The sequence below is a fragment of the Macrotis lagotis genome, chromosome 1 (genome assembly GCF_037893015.1).
Source record: "Macrotis lagotis isolate mMagLag1 chromosome 1, bilby.v1.9.chrom.fasta, whole genome shotgun sequence".
Classification (NCBI taxonomy): domain Eukaryota; kingdom Metazoa; phylum Chordata; class Mammalia; order Peramelemorphia; family Peramelidae; genus Macrotis; species Macrotis lagotis.
Window position 1 is genome coordinate 832590367 of NC_133658.1, and position 21632 is coordinate 832611998.

The 21632-nt window shown below is 32.6% G+C and overlaps 1 protein-coding gene across 11 annotated transcripts in view; it reads left to right on the plus strand.

Annotated features, from left to right (window-relative positions):
• The first annotated feature begins 4295 nt into the window (after positions 1–4295).
• Positions 4296–21632, plus strand: part of POSTN (periostin) — a 48708-nt gene continuing 31371 nt past the window's right edge. For 3 of the 11 annotated variants that reach the window (XM_074217240.1, XM_074217238.1, XM_074217245.1), the window contains exons 1-9: positions 4298–4560; positions 6064–6162; positions 12151–12215; positions 14218–14375; positions 15975–16139; positions 17179–17325; positions 18125–18266; positions 19233–19445; positions 20992–21126. In XM_074217240.1, the coding sequence (XP_074073341.1) occupies positions 4442–4560; positions 6064–6162; positions 12151–12215; positions 14218–14375; positions 15975–16139; positions 17179–17325; positions 18125–18266; positions 19233–19445; positions 20992–21126 (1243 nt within the window). In that variant the 5' untranslated portion in view covers positions 4298–4441. Of the gene's footprint in view, positions 4561–6063; positions 6163–12150; positions 12216–14217; positions 14376–15974; positions 16140–17178; positions 17326–18124; positions 18267–19232; positions 19446–20991; positions 21127–21632 lie in introns of all 11 variants that reach the window. The other 8 variants (XM_074217243.1, XM_074217247.1, XM_074217242.1 and 5 more) reach the window with 4 other exon arrangements.

The window sequence follows — 21632 nt, forward strand, 5'->3', positions numbered from 1 at the left end:
TCAAGGTAACTGACATTGAAGAACTCCCTTGTCCCCTTCTATCAACATTCCTTCAAGTTTTTCATTATTCTTTTTGTTATCATTTTTATTTCACCTGATTAAAATGCTCATATATGTAGAAGGAGATCAGTAATATAATATGATCTACTTTATAGTTTGTTTCCCCTCCCCATCCCATTCAGGGATGACCCTAAGGAGATGACTAATTTCTTCATTTAAATAAATACTCTCACACTCTCCCTGGAAGAAGAGGGAGTTCCAAAATTCCCCAAATGATAATTAAAGAATTATTTGAGAATTGATTCAAAAAGCTTGGAGACAAAGTTATTACCTAGAACAAGGCAACTAGAATTTTGTCCTGAGTTGATTAAGTTTAGAGGTTAGGTGATTAAGTTTAGAGGTTCTTGATAATAACTGCATTCCTTCAGTGGAAGAAACAATAGCATTTAGCACTTACTTTAGTTACAAAAAGGTTGCTGCCAGATAATCTCTTACTTTTGGTTATGTATCAAGATCATTTGTTTCTTGTGTCTGACCATAATTTGCTCCCTTCCCAGTTCCCTTTCCCCCAATGCCCTATAGTTTCTCCATCAATATTCTATTAGTGTCCTAGGGTCATTTCCATGTTCTGACCAGAGCGTATATTTTCTGCCTCTTGTTTTAGGCTATGCTAGTATTGCCCTAGTTACAAAAAAGCAGCTCTTCTTAGACTGGAACACAGAATGTCTTTGTCTCTAAAATTCATTGACTTTAAACTTCTAAATACTCACAATCACATTTTAATAACCATGAGATATAAATTCAAAAAGATTGAGAATAAAATAACTTAGAACTCCTCTATAGCTCTCCCATCCTGCCTTTATAATAGACAGCAATGTGGAAACTTAGGTAATACCAACAGTCCCTTCTGAGAATTTAAGGTCAAAGGTGCTACTGAAACTGTCATACCCGCCCCCCCAACCACAGATGCAGAAATAAAGACAAAACAATTCCCTTTAGATCCTATCAACCCTCCACTTAGATTCTGATTATGCAGAGGTAGCTATAAATTGTCTATAAGTTGGTAAAGTGAAAGCCAGAAGGGCAAAAGTCTAAAAGTCATAAGACTTGCTCAAGATCCAGGAGATAATTGATGGAAATGACATCTGGCTGTTTGGTAAAAAATGTTCTTGTCTTTCAGACACATTATTCTTCCCTCTCGCATAATAAAGAATTTATTTTTCCTTAGTGGTGAACATCATTGGGCTAGATTTTTCCAACCTTAGGTGATCATGCAGTGGCCCCTGAGAACAAAGGAAAGTAAAGATTGATTTACTATCCTTATTATTGAATGAATGAATAACAGGTTGATTCTCTCTTTCAAAAATGAAAAGTAGGAGAATGTCTTCGAAAAGATGATACTTTTCCAATTAAACTAATTAGTACCAGTTCAGTATCTTAGGGAAACCAATTGCTACTAACTGTACTTTAAATATGTTTTATTATAACTTTTAAATACTTTCTTTCTATGGTGAATATGTTAATAAAAACAGACAATGAATTTATCTGCTCTCTCAGAGTGTATGGGTACATTGTGCTTATTCCTCTCTGTTAAGACAGGATAGAAACCTCCTTCAAGACTTCTGAAATTTGCCTGGTTACTTATGCGAATTCAAATACAGACCCAACTCTAGATGCCTTAAAGTTTCATGTATCATTTTCCTTTGTCATGGCAGGTGTAAAAATTCAGAGATTACAGAGAATGAAGTTTCCTTATCTACTGTGAGGCAGAGATAGTATGGAGGGAAAAGTCATTGTCCAAAAGACCAAAGCAACTATAAGTTTTCAAGTTCTAGGGACAACCTTGTCAAATTTTGATGCGGAATTTGGTTTTGCAAAATTGCCAGCAGATTTCCAATTTTAATATTGGTGCTGTTATGAAAAGTCCAGACACAGTTGAAAATTCTTGAATCTTCTGGTTGCTTGATAAGAGCAGTCAGTGTGCTGGGGCTTCATTTGAAGAGAATTTTACTCTAATTCTGTCCTTGACAGATATATTGTGTGATCCCAGGCTTCCATTTTGCCCCTCTAATAGCTAAGTTTTATGTATATCACAACCATATTTTGAACTGACTTCAGCTCAGTATATAGCAAAACTTTCAAACAAACCAAACTATGCATAGAATCAACCTCCTTGTAAGATACTGAGTGCTCTTTCACTGAGAGTATTCAAGTAGTAATTGTGCATTCCCTTACCAGGGATGTTGTTTGCATTCTTCCATTAGGAGGGAAGTTAGACTAGATAGTGGCTATGAAATCTTTCATTTATTATTCTTTGGCTCTCTATTTGAGGGAAAAACTTTTGAAATTTCAGGATTATATATGCATTGGAATTAACAGTAAATATACTGAATATTTGTAGTTTTGGTTTTTAAAAAACAACCCATTAAAAACCATTCAATCAGCATTTATTAGGTAACCACTATTTGCGAAATAACACATAGTACGTGGAGAGGGAAAACCAATGTAATAAGACAAAAATGATAAATGATTCTCAGACTTAAAGAAGATAATATCTTCACTTTTAATGGAAAGATAAAAAAACTCCCTAACATCATAATCCTAGGAAAAATTAAAAGAGGGAAATCAGCCTAATGTGGGTAGAAAAAAAAGTCAGATTTTCTATTCAGCTGTGATTCACATGATAAACAGAATGGACTTGCTAACCTAACTCCCTATTTCCAAATCTGTCTCCTCATTTATTTCCCTCACTAACTTTCTATTAGAGGTATATCTTTGAAACTATTATTTCTCAAGAAGAGAAAACTCAGACATAAATGTATTGCCTTAGTCACTTTGGGGCTACTCTAAATAGCATCAATAGCTTTTCAGAAACCAGCTGACAAGATTGCCAATTAAGAGTCTTGTCTTTAACTATCCTTGCTCCCTTAACCTGTTGACAATAGGGGTTAATAGTCCTTTTGTACTTGTATTCCCCTTTGGGCCTTTTCAATGGACAAGATTTGAAAACATGTCTGTACCATTACTACTTCATTACTGAAATACATCACATGCCATTGAAGAAGGAATTATCAAGTGAAAAACAGCAAGGATGACCTTTGTAGCTATATTTTTATATAGAGAAAATGTTGAAAAAATCAATAAAATTACCACGAAAGTGTCTTTTGGGGCAGGGATATATGCATTAATTAAAGTTACATAAAAATTTTAATAATTTTTTAAATATAGGAATTAAATTTATAGATTAAATAAGGAGCAGTTCAATAAAAATCAGTTGTTATGAATTTTATGATCTCAAGTATTTCTTGACAGGTGGCTGGATTTACAAAGCTTACTTATAACCATTAAAGATGATAAATTAAGCGACAAGACATGTGCGAATTCCTTTGTCAGGAGCATAAAGGGTTAATTTAGAATTCTTGTACTATTGGACACAATCCAAAGGAGAAGTGATTTTTTTTATTACTCCCTCTGTTATATTTTATCCTTTCTTGGCTTACACTGCTACTTAGATTACTAATATTTGCACTAGGCCAGGCCTGATTTTGTCCAGTAATTGTCAGCATGTGTGTTCAGGCTGGATTGGTATAAATTTTATGGGAAATAAGTTATAAAATGTAGTGTAAGGTAAAATCAAGCTCCTTTTTTGTCTCATTTCTAAATTTAGGGGGAAATGGCATCCATCTAACTGTTCTTGTGAATATTCATTAACTATCTCTTATCTGGGTTAAGTCTACTTTCCCAGGTAAGTTACATTTGGAGATTTCTCCCTTTCCTCCTTAACTTTTCTTTTTATAGTCAATTGAAAGTTAATCGTGAATATGATTTTCAGTCAATTTAAAAAAAATAAATAGGCTAAAAGAGTAAGGAGAAAAATTTTGAAATTTAAAATTAATTTTCTAAGTATCTTCCGATTATGATCCAAAATCTGAACATTTATCTTTGATCTTTGCTGGCCAACATGTTAAATCATTTCAAGGATGAGGAGTTAAATCTGGGAGATGGAAAGAACAGAATTATACTTCCCTCTCTGATCTAATGATTATTTCCTGAAATATACCCACATTTTTAAAAACAATAGAATGTAGAATAGCCTGCCAAACTGCTCCAAAATGCTTTCCCTTAGCAAAATCCCCAAATAATACAAAATTCCGAGCAAAGGTTTAAACATGTAATCAGACAAAGTTCTGTTTGCAAAAGGAAAACTTCATAGTCACCAGGAGGGGGAAAGAAAACTGTGTATGGTTAGTGACTGACGCTAACTTAAGCTGATTGAAGCTGGCAGTTCGAAGTTGCTGATGTTTCTTGGAGAGTGTTCAGAGTTTCAGGTTGATATTCTGTTCCCTCCCACAACCCTCTGACATGTATATAAACCCTGAGCTCTCCAAAACTCATTGCCAGTTCTCTTTCTTGACTAACTGAAGCAACAAGGGGACTAAAGATGATACTTCTTTTACCCACATTTTTCACACTCTTATTATCTGCTCTTGAGTTTGCAGACTCCACTGCTCATTATGACAAGATTTTGCTCCATAGTCGTATCAGGGGTCAGAAACAAGGGTAAGTGAAAATGTAATTGTTGCTATTATTGTTTTACCTTATGCCATGTAAAAAGGTAGAAGAATAAAGTAAAATTTCTTTACTATAGTCTAGTTAAATCTTTGAAAGGAAAACTATTTATAACTGTACTTATATACATAAGTTTATATATGTTTATATATATATATGGTGTATATATATATATATATATATATATATATATATATATATATATATATATACCTATATATAAGTATAAACATTCTTATCTCAAAAATTACATAAAGATACTTTAAAATGAACACATTTTAGGAAATGTACAGTTCTTAAATCTAATTGGCAGTATTTCATATGTTTCCATTGTAAAAAAGTTTAATTTTTCTTTCTGTAAATCCTGGATGTAGCATCAAACTAAAACCCTATGTAAGAATCTATGGTTTTATAAACATCTAAGTTATTTCACATCATGTTAAGAATAGTAGTCTGGAGTTTCTTTGTCTTGTTTTACCAGTCTTTGTGTGTGTAAAGAGAACAGGATAATGAAATATAACTAGCTTCCTCTGAGTTTTTGCCAGCATTGAATTTGAAGAAGTTAAAAATCCCCATCCAAGCAAAACAATACAAGTAAGTCATATTTCCTGCCATGGCACTCAAATTTGACTTGGCCTTCTTTTCATATTAGGCAGTTTAGTATGACAAGCAAACCAAGAAAACGATGACTTTTTGATTCAAAATGGATTTGAACACTGCTGACTGTGTCTCAGAGGGATTTTTCAGAGTATTCATATGTTCCCTGGTTCTACTGAAAAGATGAAATCACTGTTTCAGATGAGAAATTCATATGGGACAAAACTAATGACAGAATATTTTCTGATCTATTTTATGAATGTCAAAAAGAAATGTTCATTTTCTATCTGAAGCAATAATATTATAAAGGTTTCCCCATTATGAACCTTCCTATTGGTTTTCCACTAGCTCCTTCATGAATGGTTTACCATTTATTTTGAAATATGTGGTTTTCCACAAAGAGGGAAGAAAAATATCTGCCTAGAGCAAGAAGTGTGATATTTTGGCAAACACTGAAAAATCTCACCTGCCTTTCATTGCCCTTTGAACTCTAGTTTTTCCAGCGTTTCAGAACTGAGCACAATTTTTTTCTTTTAAACCCAAATGCTATAGCTGAGATCCTCAGCAATTTGTGTGTTTACACACACATACTCATACACACACATATTCACACCCACACATCATACATAAAAATAAAATTCACAAGCAATAAGGCAACCAGATTATTCAGACCCAGCTATCTTTGTATTCTCAGCAGGGAAGTTGTTTCTGACCCTGTGAAAAGGGGCAATTTTTCTAGGGATCTAACAGGATCCTATTAAGAGCTACAACTCTGCTGGGGTGGAAATTCCATCTGCTATTGGAAATGAAAGCCACATGTTACATTATAGTGCCAGACTATGAGATGAAATGGATATAATTGTGATCTAACTCTCTTTTCTTTCCTTCATCCTCTAGCCCAAATGTCTGTGCCCTTCAACAGATCTTGGGCACTAAAAAGAAATACTTTAGCACTTGTAGAAACTGGTATCAAGGAGCCATCTGTGGAAAGAAAACGTAAGTGCCATGTGTTTCCTATAGAAAATATTTCAATGAAAAGGGATGAAAGGCATAATATATTTTTTTTAGGTTTTTGCAAGGCAAATGGTGTTAAATGGCTTGCCCAAGGCCACACAGCTAGGTAATTATTAAGTGTCTGAGACCGGATTTGAACCCAGGTACTCCTGACTCCAGGGCCAGTGCTTTATCCACTACGCCACCTAGCCGCCCCCATAGTATATTTTTAAATGTACTGAATGAGCCCCAACATTCACTCCCAAATGGGAAAAAACACAATATGTCAATTTTCAGTAAAAGAATCCATAAAAATTAAACACTGTTCTATACATTACTTTGAATGATATTAATTTAAGTTAAATTTTTCCCATAATGGTTATGTAGAGTGAAAGAAATCATAAAGTAAAAGGACAAAGTCCTAGGCTCAGTACCAGGAAACCTGAATTTCCTAACTCTTGATTTGCTGTTAATTAAGGATTATGATACTGGGTAAGTCACCAAAAACTTTTTGTACCTCAGTTTACTTGCCTCTAAAATGGTCACTAAGTTCTCTTCTACTCCAATATTTTATTACTGAATAAAGAAACACATTAAAGTCATAGATCAGTTGCATGAAATAACAGGGATTCAAAAAAAAATTCATTGGCTTCAAGCTCTATCCTGTAAGGAACAAGACCATTATTCATTTGTGTAAGTTGTATGCTGAAGCAATTAGTTACTTGAGGCAAAATAAAATTGTGATAAAATGAGTTTTATTAAAATTATCTAGTATTCCTTTCTATACTTATATAAATAAAAATATATATGTATATATATACAGATAACATATGGATCCAATATCTATTAAAATATCTATTTTTACTTTACAAGCAAACTTTAACACTTTTTTAGGAATGAGAATGATTCATTGCAATGCAATAGAAAGTACACTGACTGAAATCAAAGGATCAGGGTTCAGACCTTGACTTTGCCATTGTGACCTTGAGGAAATTTTTTAATATTGCTCTCTCTAATTATCTATATTTACTAAAAGAAGTTGAACAAGATGACCCATATAATCCCTCTAAGCTCTGAATCTATGATCCTAGGGTCCCAAAGTATTTTTAAGTGTTTAAAGATCTTCAGAAGAGAGCTATTATATTACCCAGGAAAGAAGTACTTATCCACACTTCTGTAAAAATTAGAAACATTACATCAGAGAAGAGATCATAAGAGAAGTTCTTGGGGCAGCTAGGTGGCACAGTGGATAGAGCATCAGCAGTGGAGTCAAGAGGACCTGAGTTCAAATTTGACCTCAGGCACTTACTAATTACCTAGCTGTGTGACCTTGGGCAAGCCACTTAACCCCCCATTGCCTTGCAAAAACCAACAAAAAAAAAAAGAATAAGAGAAGCTCTCTATATTCAAGGGCTGCCCAAGAGAAGGACTTCTCAATTCTTACATCTTTGCTTTACTACATATGTGATTTTGAGTAAGTCTGGACCTCAGTTTTCACAACTGTAATATGAGGAGATTGGACTAGATGACCACTCTTCCAATTCATTATGTTAAGTTCTATTGCATTCTTACCTTGGATCACAGCCCATATGTGCTACTATAAGAAATGAAAGAGACTTCCTCATAGGATTTTATTATAATCCATTCACTCTGAGTATCATGTAGACTAGAACTCATATTTATTTCCAAATGGAAAGACTTTATTTTGTCAAACTTTCTTTAGCTAAAGCCCTCCAGGAAAGAGCTTCTCACTGAATCCTTTTATATGGTACACAGTGGGTATAGATAGACCCTATGCAGAATTTCTTGGAGAGTTATAAAAAAGAAACTTCAAAGACAAAAATGTACTGTTTTTTAATTACATTCAATATGGATTCATTAAATTATACTATATTTAAGATATTAGAATATAGTAATTAGTAAATTATTTTGGTGTATTGCAATACTTCATTGGAAAGAAAATATATATTTAATATGCAAATAAAGTCCTGAGATATCACATTTTGCAATACACATCTGCCATTGGCCACTCTCTTTCCTATTAATATATTTAAATAAAATCAATAGTTTGTAAAAAAAAACCAAAAAGTTAAATCCTTTACTTAATTGTGGTAAATTCATAGTTTAGTTTCTCTTTTCTCTTCTAAACTCACAAGGCAAAATTAGGTAGTGCCTTTATCAAACAGGCAGAAACTTTCACTATGTAAAATAGAAGACTAAAGTGTTGTAGTTGTGCTTTGAATATAATAATTAACATTTATCTTATACTTGCATGTGCCAGACACTGTACTAATTGCCTTCCTGATGCTATCTCTTTTGATTCTCACAACAATGCAAAGGGGTAGGTGCTATTATATTTATTTATACAGATGAGGAAACTGAGGTAAACAGAGGTTACATGACTTGCCCAGGGTCAGAAAGCTAGCCTGAAGGGGTGGCTAGGTGGCACAGTGGATACATCACCAGCCTTGGAGTCAGGAGTACCTGAGTTCAAATCTGGCCTCAGACACCTAGCTGTGTGTGGCCTTGGGCAAGCCACTTAACCCCACTGCCTTGCAAAAAAAATAATAATAAAATAAATAAAAGCTAAAAAATATAAGGAAAGCTAGCCTGAGACCAGATTTTATCTCAAGTCTTCCTAATTTAGACCAATACTCTGACCACTTCACCACCTGACTGTCTCATAATTTCTAATTTTTAAAGTTTAGAGAATATTTTCATAAACTGCATTTGGAAAATTAATTGGCTAAAGGGCATTTAATAGACACATGTCCATTGTAATCAACAAATAATGTACACTAAAATTATTAATATTTTTAACTTCAAATGTGAAAACTGAAAGAACTTAGAAATTGTTATTTTACATTTCTGTGACTTGATAGTATTGCATCTAAGTGTACTGAAAATAAGGTTCCCCAAGTAGTACAGAATATTTAATTCCCTTTACCTCTTTGCCTCACATTTCTATGTACCTGCCTGCCCAAAGGAACAAAAGACAAATGATAAAGATTAAGTCAAGAATGCCATAGGATTTTTATGAAACTGTCAAACCTTTTTTAGCCATGGAGCTCTTAGGGTTTCAACTGACAGATCTCTGACCTTGGAGTTATTCCTATATAAGCAAAGAATTCTAGTCCAGGATCATGAGAAATCAAACAGCCCATTTTGAGTGCCTGAATAGAATAAAATTGGGCTTGTTACTACTAGTTCAGGACTTACTGTTATAAATTAGATGTTGGATTCTTCCTTAATCTTTATTCTTCCATGGCATGAGCCTTATTAGATATTCCAATTATTAGATAAGAAAAGATATAGCTGTAAAGGAAAATCTTTATGGTACCCTGCCCAGAAGATATAGTGGTATGGTATAATCCTCCTCCTACCATGTAAACACAGCAAAGATGCCAAGATTTGAATAAAGTAAATGTCAAAGTATAATCTTGCTTTCAATCAAAGGGCTACTTAAGAGTCAGGTATTTTTCCAAAATAAAAGTGTCTTTGTTCATTTTTTCACTGTTTCTTTTCTTGATATGCCAAGAGTTTCAGAGAAGCCACATCTTTCTAATGAGTACATTAACACCCAAGCTTTAATGTATATCCAAATTTACAAACAAAAAAATAAACAATACTGATAATAGCATTTCAGTATTCGATACCCATTCTCTTATATTTAAATTTCCAAAGATAATTTTAGGATCTTATAAAAAACACAAGGTGACATAAATGGAAGACTTCTGTTTGAACTTATGTTTGGAAAATCTGGGGGTTAAGCCAAATCAAGATCTTTCACGTTTATAATGTAGGAAAGATCTTTAAAGATTTTATATACTCACCTAACATCATATAATGGCAAAAATGTCTATGCAGACTTTGTGTGGTATGTCATAAACCCTTTGGGAAAATTTGCTCAAGAGAGTTTGTAGAATGCTTAGAAAACTAATAAATATCCCTGGGATTATGGGATCATAAATTTAGAAACAAGAGAGTCCAGAGACCACCTAGTCCCTTATTTTACAAATGAGTTTCAGAGGGGTCAAGGTGTCCCACTCCAACCCCCCAAGTCACATAAATAGTACAGGAGGAACAAACAAGCCTAGGCTTTCATGCTAAGTCCAATCTTTTTTTTTTCATTGTACCTTTTAGATGACGCTAAATGAAGCTTGAGGTTGATCTTCCCTATCAATATTGACCTTACTTATGTCATGTTGCCTGGCAACTCCTTATTCAAAAGGCACTTTTTTTTCCTTAAGTACCCAACTTGGGTACTTCTAGTTTTCAGAAAATAGCAATGAACTGACAATGAAATCTTACCTCTTCTAGGGCAATACAAAGGGATTCAAATGCAGGAAAAGAGTATATTTTCATATATCCATATGTTTATGCATGTATATGTGAATAAGTATGTATTTTCAAAAGTTAATAGCATCTTATGACTTTTTACTTCAATGCTGTACTTTAGGTGGAAACTAATTCTTTGAACCTCTAATATTTGATCCTCTTGTAATAGCTTCTCAAATCACTCAACAGAAAAAGAAATATTTATGGGGTTCTTTAGTCCAAGGTTCATGTATATTTCTTCCAGTTGTTTGATGCATACAGATAAAACTCTGTACTTATCAAATAGCAAAAGAAGCCCACAAAATATTGCATTGGATTTCTATATATGCATATATTTATATATGTTTTATATTTTCATAATGTAGTTTAAACTCAGGGAATTCTCAGATTAGAGCTATAGTGTAATCTGGAAATTGCAATGTGCTGATTTTTTTCCCATTCCCATCTTCTTCACCCATCTACTCTATTTGTCCCAGATGTTTTATATAAAACAACTACAGCTAAGACAAGATAAACATAAAAGCAGAGCAGGGTCAAACAGGGAGCTTGAAATTGCTAGGAGTACCATAATTATTCCTATCCCCTTATTTGGATAACATTAATCTATTGACCCTCTTTATTGCTATTAAAGGAAAACAGCTGTTAAGGCTGATATCTAATAATAGCTAAATAAGCTGTTACCATTATAAATGACATTTTCCTTATTCTACTGTATATTAAAAGAATATTTTTACTATTTTCTTCCAAATATGTCACTATTAATGGTAATTAATGGTATATTGTAGAAAAATCCAATCAATTAATCAATGAGTAAAGAAAAATGAAATGAAAAATGAACAAAATTATGTTGCTATGGATGTAATATTAAATCTATAATGACTCTACCTTAGTGACTTGGAGATTTGTCTCTTTCCCAAGGACATTTGCATTTTTTCCTTATGTATCAATATTCCCTCCTCATCTAATTATGTACTGTTGCACCATCCTACCCATTTACTAATCCTCCAAGTCTCTACTGTTAAAAAATAGTTTCATTATACTTAAAAGTAAACTTTTTTAGATTAAGCTCTTAAGATCTGCAGGGGCTTTAGTTGCCAAATGAAATTTGACAACCTAAAGTAGAAAGAAATGGAGAACTGCAACCACTATTTGTATAATTCTGGCAAAAATCATGATTTTAACTGAAATACCAGGAAAGTTGCAACAGAATTAATTGCTCTTGCTTGAATTATGTCTATTACCTCATTCCATGAATTCTCTTTGAACCAAGCACAATTTTTGGACATCAAAGCATTTTCTTGAGTGTTATTGCTCTTTTGTCAGTTTTAAATTTCACCTGCCATTTGTTTTTTTCAGATTTTCTGTACAAATGCAGTGAAAGTAATGTCTCCTTTTAAGTTATAAATACTAATTATCAGTATGAATAATTAAAATCAATTAAACCACTTTAGGAACTAAATTGCTTTTCCTTATGATATTTTATTGTTATAGGATATTCTGTTGTCCTGAAAAGTCAGTGTTCATTCATAAGTTTTAAATTAGCTAGTGCAAAGTAACTTGTTATTTTACTTGTCAATTAAAAGAGGCAAAAAAATCTTTAATTTAATTCTAATCTTTCTCATATTTGATTTATTCCCTTTCCCCTGTATATAGGACTGTGTTATATGAGTGTTGTCCTGGCTACACAAAAATGGAAGGCATGGAAGGCTGCCCAGCAGGTAAAAATCTCTATTTCAGAATTTACCATGGATTATATCTTGTGAGGATAAACTGAAGAAAATACAAAGTTAATGTCATTTGTGAAGGAAAAACTGGATAGATTTTTTCCATACATTAAATGGTAAGAGTATGCATTTCAGAACTTGAATCTTGAAAAATTTTATGTATATTGGGTCAATTTCACCCTACCCTTCCACTGGAGGTTTTAACTTTGTTAATTATATTCATCTGTGATTTCATGGTATGGTATGGTTATTAGAGATTGTGCTTACTATATGCATTCTTATTCTTTATCAAATTATTAATTTTCAACTTGTTCAAGATTCATTAAATATCATTTATTAAATCAATAATTATTTATTAAACAGTTATAAGATGTCAGATACTATGTTAAGGTCTAGGAATACAAAGTCAAAGAAGGAAACAGTGACTATTCTCAAGGACCTTACATTCTAGCAGAATGAAGGACAAACATCATCATCATCATCATCATCATCATCATCATCACAAAACATTCCATCAGTAAAACATAAAATAACTGCAAATCTATTATTTAATAAAGTAGGCTATTGCTTTAAAATATTTTATTGTTAATCTTTATCAACTCAAAATACATTTCCTGATAATTTTCATAGATATCTAGTTCTATGTTTCAGAGAAAAAACAAATATATGTTTCTTCTTCCATATATCAATCTCTCAAATATTTGAAGACAGGCAAACAATGTTAATATTTAGTATTTAAATGATATTTTAAAGTTTTTCAATTTCTTCATAAGTAATAATTAATCTTTACCTTACAACCACCCTGGAAAGTAGGTGCTCTATGGTTCCCATTCTTTTTAGGTTTTTGCAAGGCAAATGAGGTTGTGACTTGTCCAAGGCCACACAGCTAGGTAATTATTAAGTGTCTGAGGCTGGATTTGAAAGCAGGTACTCCTGACTCTAGGGCCGGTGCTCTATCCATTGCACCAGCTAGCCTCCCCCATGGTTCCCATTTTATAGATAGCAGTTAAGTGAATTATTTTCAGATAGCATCAAGTGAATTATTCAGGGACCCACAACTAGTGAATTTCTAAGGCTAGATTTGAATCTTCCTGATTGTAAAACATTTTATCTCTACTGAACCACTTAATTACTCAAATGCTTACTCATATGACATGATTTCCATTCTCCTCAGTCTGTTAGTTGGATCTTTATGGCAGGTGTCATAGTACTCATTAAAATGCAGCAAATAATTATAGGTGTGGAATAACTAATGAAGAGTGCAGGAAGACAACTATGTCCCTTGTTCTAGGGACTACTCTTCTACTAAACAAAAATTCATTAAATTTTCTTTAAATTCTGTCATAACTATCTCAAACAGAGCTTCTTTTCAGTTAAAATACTAGCACTTTCTTTTCACATGATGATAAACTCAGAACTGTCTTCTTTAGAACTTCTTTGAGTTTTTTCCCAGTCTAATAATGATCTAGGGCTTGATAATAAGCATAGTAGAATGATATGGTAAGAAGTACATTGACTTTGAAGTCAGAGGACCAGGAGACCTGTTGGAAATACACTGCTTATGTCACAACCATTCTTGACTTCAATTTCTTCATTTATAACATTAAATAATTTGCTTAGATGACTATTAAGGTTCCCTTAAAGCTCTAAATCTATCATCCCTGTGAGGTTTCATCTGGTTAGTGTTGATCCCATTATTTCATTCCAGTGAGACACTGCTGATTCTTGAATCTGTCATTCAATATATTAAATACAAGTCCCAATTTGTGCTCATATATATCATAAATATATATATATATATATATATGTATATATAAAATGTCTTCTCTAGGTTCATCCAAGTCCTTCTCATGGTTCCATATGACATTTAAGTATGAATAATCATTGACATGGAATTAAATGCATTTTTGCATGAGATAAGGTTAAAATAATTGTAATGAAATGTTATATGAATACTATTCTAAATTAAATATTATTATTTTGACTTTTTTTTCAGTTTTGCCTATTGACCATGTTTATGGTACCCTGGGCATCGTGGGAGCTACTACAACTCAAGGATATTCTGATGTGTCAAAACTGAGAGAAGAGATTGAAGGAAAAGGTTCCTACACTTTCTTTGCACCAAGTAATGAAGCTTGGGACAACTTGGATTCTGTAATTGTTTATTATTATTATTATTATTATTATTATTTACTACTACTACTACTACTACTACTACTACTACTACTACTACTACTATTAATGCTTCTTGACATCCACTGATGTTTACTTTCTAAATTTAACAATAATGAAGGCACCTAGGTGGCACAGTGAATGGATAGATCACTGGCTCTGAAATCAGAAGGACATGGGTTCAAATATGGTCTCAGATACTTACTAACTGTGTGACTCTGGGCAAGTCACTTAATTCCAACTGACTTTCAAACAAAAAAAATTAAAATAATGTATAGACTTGAGGCTAAAAAAACCCTTAACTCTTACTTTCTAAAATTTGTAATGTACACATTTGTGGAGTATCCACAAGCACATAGGTGTGTGCATGCGCACGCGTGCATGTGTGTTTGTGTGTGTGTGTGTGTCTTGATAGTCACATACTCTTTTTTTTGGCAAGGCAATGGGGTTAAGTGGCTTGCCAAGGCCACACAGCTAGGTAATTATTAAGTGTCTGAGGTCACATTTGAACTCAGGTCCTCCTGACTCCAAGGGCAGTGCTCTATGCACTGCGCCACCTAGCTGGCCCAATAGTTGTATACTCTTAACAAAGACTTGAAAAAAAATAAAGAAGAAAGATCTGCATACTCAAGGTCCATAGAGTATCATGATACATTCAGCAAAGAAAAAAAGTCAGAGAGAAAGTTTATCTGTTTATCTTTTTTGTCTTCTTAATTAATTTTTAGGTTGTTTTGGGCAGATAAAGGAGAGATGTTCAGAGAGGCATTTGATGTAATTTTAGGTAACAATTGAAATACTGATTAATTAAAAAGCATTAATAAGATATCAATACATATTCTTCAGAACAAATAAAGTTTGAGAACAAGACATTTTTAACAAAATAACAATATCAAGGATTTTTAATGGATATATAGATGAGTAGTTATATTAGATAATGGTTAGAGAGCAAACTTTAATTCACAATGATATGAGTTCAAGTCCTGTATTTGACAAAAAAAGTAGCTGCATAATGTAGCAGATGTCATTCAATCTCCAGTTACCCAAAGTACTCTTTGAAATTGGACATTTTCAAAAATGTAAGCCTGTATTGTCAAAGGTAATTTCTTTAGTGGAAGCTCCTTATACAAATGAATTCATAGAGTCAAGTTCAAAAATGTGTGTGGATATAGAATAAGGTTAGATTGAATAGCAGATGATAACAATCTACTTAGGTAGTCAGAAGTCTTGAATTTTTGACTTGGACATTAAATTTTTTCATTAAAATTTTCTCATATGATACAAAAGAATTAATTCTCCCTTTTTGAGTGTTCATCTTATACTCAGATTACTTATTAAACAGCCATTCCCTCAGTGCACGTTATGTAGACAGGCCAAAACAATTTTAACAAGATAAAAATTTAGTTACTGATATTTGCTAAAAGTACTGAACATTTTAATATAATTTGTCATATTAGGTCAAATTTAATTTGACAAATGAATAATACAACAAAAATAAAATGATTTCAACTGCTATGATTTACATGTGAAAAAAATTAATTATGACTAATAAACCAAATTTCTACCATTTTGTTCTTCCTCTAGGAAATTCGTAGAGGTTTGGAGAGTAATGTCAATGTTGAATTGTTGAATGCTTTACATAGTCATATGGTAAACAAGAGAATGTTAACCAAGGATTTGAAAAATGGCATGATTGTTCCCTCTATGTACAACAATCTTGGACTTTTTATTAATCATTATCCTAATGGAGTAAGTTTGATTTAAATGTCTTATACTTTTCCAGATTATTAGTTATTGGCCCATGCATATGGTTGAATCTATCTAAAGGAATCAATGTGAGGATATTTGGAGTAGTATCATGATTCTTCTTAATTTTAATATTTAGATTACATATACAATATAATTAAAGCTTTATGCTAACAAATTATTATGAGGAAGATATATGTTTTTAGTTCATATTGCATCTCTTGCCTTCTGCAATGCTGTCAAAGAGAAACTAGATTATTTTTAACATGGAACCTGCAGATGTTATAGTTAATAGCTGTGAGACAAACATTTTGCACACACTTAGGAAGATTACCAGATATGGAATGTGGTACTTTTCATCCCTACTTCTTCTCTATTCTATGTGATATCAATTTATGTGTTTGAAAGGAAATATTGCAAAGTGGGATATGATGTACTTGGGTATCCTTCAACAACTACATCTCAGGAATTGAGGAGTAGTGATGATACAATGATAATTAAGAGGTGACCAGAGAATTCACTTATATTTTTCAGGTGATGAATTCACTGTCTTAGTTTTTGCTCACCTGCTAAATTAAAATACCAGCCCAAACTGCATTTTAAAATAACTTGTGACCATATGAATAATGGGGAAGGAATATAACTGAAAATTTTCTTAAATTCTTAAATTTTCTTAAATAAAAGATTATTTTGAAAACGAAGTGATTTTAAAACAATAATATAGCTTACTTTGTAAAGAAAAACAAAAGAATCTAGGCATTGATCTGAATAATTATAGAAAAAGAACATTTTTATTTCAGTTAAATGAAATGTTCAAAAGTGGCAACTAGGGATCTGAATTATTTGGAAAGTTATTTACATTATTTATCTTTTTCTTCTTTGCCTTCATAAATAGATTGAAATATTTTGATTCCTATATCATTTCATTATATTTTGTAAGGTACTATGCATTAAAATACATTAGAAATTGGCAAAAAAAAAATTCTGTATGTTTATTAATGGTGTCTCAGTATTCTGCCCTTTTATTCTCAATGAATTACAGGTTGTTACTGTCAACTGTGCTAGAATTATCCATGGCAACCAGATTGCAACAAATGGTGTTGTCCATGTCATTGACCGTGTCCTAACACAGATTGGTACTTCAATCCAAGATTTCCTTGAGGCAGAAGATGACCTTTCATCTTTTCGAGTAAGTATGTGTGTGTGTGGGGGGGTGGACATTAGAAGGAGAAGAAAAGGAAAGACACAATAAATAAATTATCCTTGATCTTAATTGTTTTTAAAAGTCCTTTTGGAATTAAGAACATTGCTAAATTTGGTCATAATTTCTAATACATTTCTTGAAATTGAGACATGTGTTTTCCATTTGAATGGAGAAAATCTTTTCCTGAATTGAAGTCATTGTTTCATATTCAAAAATTACAAAAATAAGATAATAAAAAGTAGAATTATTATAATAATTCACATTTGTATAGTGTTTTAATGTATGGAAAAATGTTTTGCATTGTCTTCTTTAGATGCAGTTCTGACATAGTGGGTAGAGATATGACCCAGGACTTAGAAAGTCCTGGGTTTAAAATACAGGCTGAATGAAACTGGACAAGTCACTTAGTTTCTTGGTGTTCCAGGCAAATCCCTAAGACTTTCAATTTCAGAAAAGGCATTGATAAACATTGATAAAGGGAATTTGCTCATCCGAAGATCCTCCATATCAATGAAATGAAAAGTGCCATCTCTATCCCTCAACCTCTCTCATTGGATCATGGAACAACATATAACTTCTGGGTGATCAATCAAGATAATACAATTCAATTCAGCAAGTATTGATTGAATAACCTATTATTGAATGGGATTCAAAATAGGAGGAAGAAAAAGACAGGAGAAAAAGAGAGGAGTAGGCATTAGAGAAAGAAGAGAAAGCCAATTTGATTTACATAGTAGGTCATTCCTACATTTGCAATTTAATCATTCCTTCATTTGTGTTTTAGGCAGCTGCCATCACATCAGATTTATTGGAAGCACTTGGAAGGGATGGTCATTTCACTCTCTTTGCTCCCACTAATGAAGCTTTTGAAAAACTCCCAAGAGGTGTGCTGGAAAGGATCATGGGGGATAAAGTAGCTTCCGAAGGTACTGACATTTTCCTTCCCTTTACTGCACTCTACTAGTCTAAGAAGAAATATAAATGAAATGAACTTGTAAAGTCCATAGTATTTTGATTTTTTTCATATTAGGGAACCATCAAAAATTCCTTTTTCTTAAGTGCTCTCATAAATACACCAACAAAGAAATCTTGAAAAACAGATGAACTTTTAATGTTGAATTAGAAGCAAGTCCTTGCACTATGTTCTTAAATTTAATACTAAGCATTAAGGACATTGTAGGAAAAATTTCCTTTGCTACAATTGTGTTCATTTCTATTTGATAGAGGCATTCAATACAGTACTGGTTTACAGAGGTTTGAAGATAATTCATGTATCTAAGTATCTTGCATTCATACCCATATAAATATGACACATGCTTTCAGGTTCTATGAAAATCTCCTTGTTATCTATGTGAATGGATCCACATGCCACATTCCAGTGGTTAACTTTAGTCCTTTGGGAAGTTGCTTGCATTCATAGACAACAATGATCTTTTCTCATTCTCAGTCTTTTTCCAGACTGTCTACAGATGTTGACTATTTCAGAACTGGGATCACAAATTAATAATTCCACCCTTAAAGGCCTCACTCCAAGACAATTTTCCTTGATTTTATATTACCAGTTTAGTAATATTTTTGCCATAGCAGCTGGAATCTTACTCCTCTTTGCCCACACTACTCCCACACTCAAAACATAATATTTCCTGGGACCACTAGTCATTTCCTGAGTCTCTATTCTTCTATTTACTGGGTTAGATTCTTTCTTTGTTCTATTTGAAAAAATAACTTTCCTAGAAAAAGTCATAATTTGAAAGTCTATATTAATTGATAGTTACAAATATCTATTGATTTCAGGTATTTAGTATATAGAATTTCTTTCTGAAAAGCAGATAAGTCTTTAGTGTTATATCCTAGTATTTAAATGTTTCCTCTTTTTTTTGCTTGTCCTCTAGCTCTCCTGAAATACCATATTTTAAACACTCTCCAATGTTCTGAGGCCATCACAGGTGGTGCAGTGTTTGAGACTTTGGAAGGTACTACTGTTGAAATTGGCTGTGATGGTGATAGTCTAACAGTCAATGGTGTCAAAATGGTAAACCGTAAGGATATTGTAACAAATAATGGCGTCATCCATTTAATCGACCAGGTGCTGATTCCTGATTCGGGTAAGAATCAGTTTTGCTTGTTATTCTTAGGATTAGAAAACACTGAACTTGCAGTTGGAAGAATCCTGAATTCAAATCTTCGTCAAATTCAATTAAAAAATTATTGTGTCCACTAAATGCCACAGAGAACTATGAATACAAAAACAAAAACAGTAGTCTCTCCTCATTTAGTACAAGGTATATGGCCATGAACAATTTGCTTCACCTGTTTTCTCTTTGGCAAAATGGAGATAAAATTGTGTGTGATATCTCATCTATTGGCATTCTGCCAAAAAACTAAAGCAGTGTAAGATTATGCTATGGTTAATGAAATGTGGATTGGGCCAACTGTGAAGAAGGAAAAATGAAAAAGCTAAGATAGCAAAGGAAGATAGAGAATTTAAAAAGTTATTATACTTATAATAAGAGTTGCAAGCTATATTAATCAGTAATATTAGAACTCAGATGAATAAATTGAAGTCATATTTTAGTCACTTAATATTTCTTAGGGTTTAGAGAAAAACATGAGAAAGATCCTATCTTTAGAATGGGTGGACCTTTAAAAGGGCATCTAGTCTAACTCTTTCATTACACAAATGAGCAATCAGTCCCGTAGTTGTCTAAATTTACATTCAGAGATAAAAGTAAGATTTGAAACTAAATTCCCTGACTCCATGTCCAACATTCTGTCTACCATATCATCTGGGTCTTGAAAAAAGTCAAGTAAAGAATCTGACAAAAAGTCAAATTTCTGTCATTTTATGATGACTTCTATTACTCAAAAAGTGAAATAAATGTTATGGAGACTTTAGCTAACATTAGAGCATAGTCCATGTGTATGAGTATACTATCTGTGTAGCTCAAAGCATAAAAGCCAGTTCTAACTTACTTATGAAAATTGATTGCAAAATTTCAGTATAAATTACTGAGAGAATAGCACTAATTTTAAATCAGGACTTGATATCTTGTTTTGTTCATTATCTGGATTTAAGAAAATGTCAACAATGGAGATAAAACTTAAAGAAAACAGGTAAACAGCTTTGTTGTCAAACAATTACCCTCACACCCCTGAAAACAATTTCCTAGGTTTTAGTATGCATTAATCTTGGACTATACTTCCAAGCCTTTTTAGCAGTGCTCTAAAATCCATTTATTGTAGCCATCTTTGAAGTCAACTGATTGAAAAGTGATAGGGTATGTCTCAGAAAGAAGAGATATTCAAGACTGTTGCCATCATAGCAACTAAGGAACTCAGACAGGAGGCAAGTATGTGAAGAAATGATACAAAAAAAATAGAGTAGGAAAACATTTTCCTTGATTTCGGAATAAGTATTTATCCATTGCCTTATTACGTGCAAAACACTAGGCTTTAAATCAATCTCTTCCCTCAAAGATCTATTTTCTAGTTTTCTTGCTAATGACTATAAAACCCAAAGAATAGGACCTACAAAATACTCACTAGACATGAGATATAACTTTTTTATAAAGTAAAGATAAAATAAATGGCCTCAAATATTAGCCTGAAAAGTGAATAGCTATCTGATGATAGTAATGATTAATATTGCAGCCAAGCAAGTTATTGAGCTCGCTGGGAAACAGCAAACCACTTTCACAGATCTCGTGGCCCAACTAGGCTTGGCTTCTCATCTAAAACCTGATGGAGAGTACACTTTGTTGGCTCCTACAAATAATGCTTTTACTGGTAAGTACTATGTTGCTTCTTCTCCCATTTGAGTACACATACTTCTTTCTAATGATTAAAAAGTTGATAAAAGTTTAACAAAAGACCAATTTAGTTTCTATATGTTACTTCAGGTTTGGAGTTCATATATGGTGGCTTATTAAAGTTTTGTCTTTATTAAACTATTTTTCATATCAATTTCTTGAATTTTCTTTACAAATTATCCCGTAGAGATAAAAGCTCTGGATTCAATTGCTCTATGGTTCATTTCTTATCTCATTTCATATCTTCTCTGTAACCTAGGATTCAGGGTGTATATTTCTCCTTACTCCCTGGCACCACTATTAAAATTATGTTCATAGCTGCATGTACATTTTGTGTAGTTAAATCAAGTTTGGAAGAGTAAGAAAACTAGATTGTAAATGAAAGAGACATAGAACTTTTAAGATGGTCATTAATCTTCATGTGCTTCTTTTTCATAGCTTATATAAATGGAAGTATTCTACTTAGCTTGCATTCCATGTGGA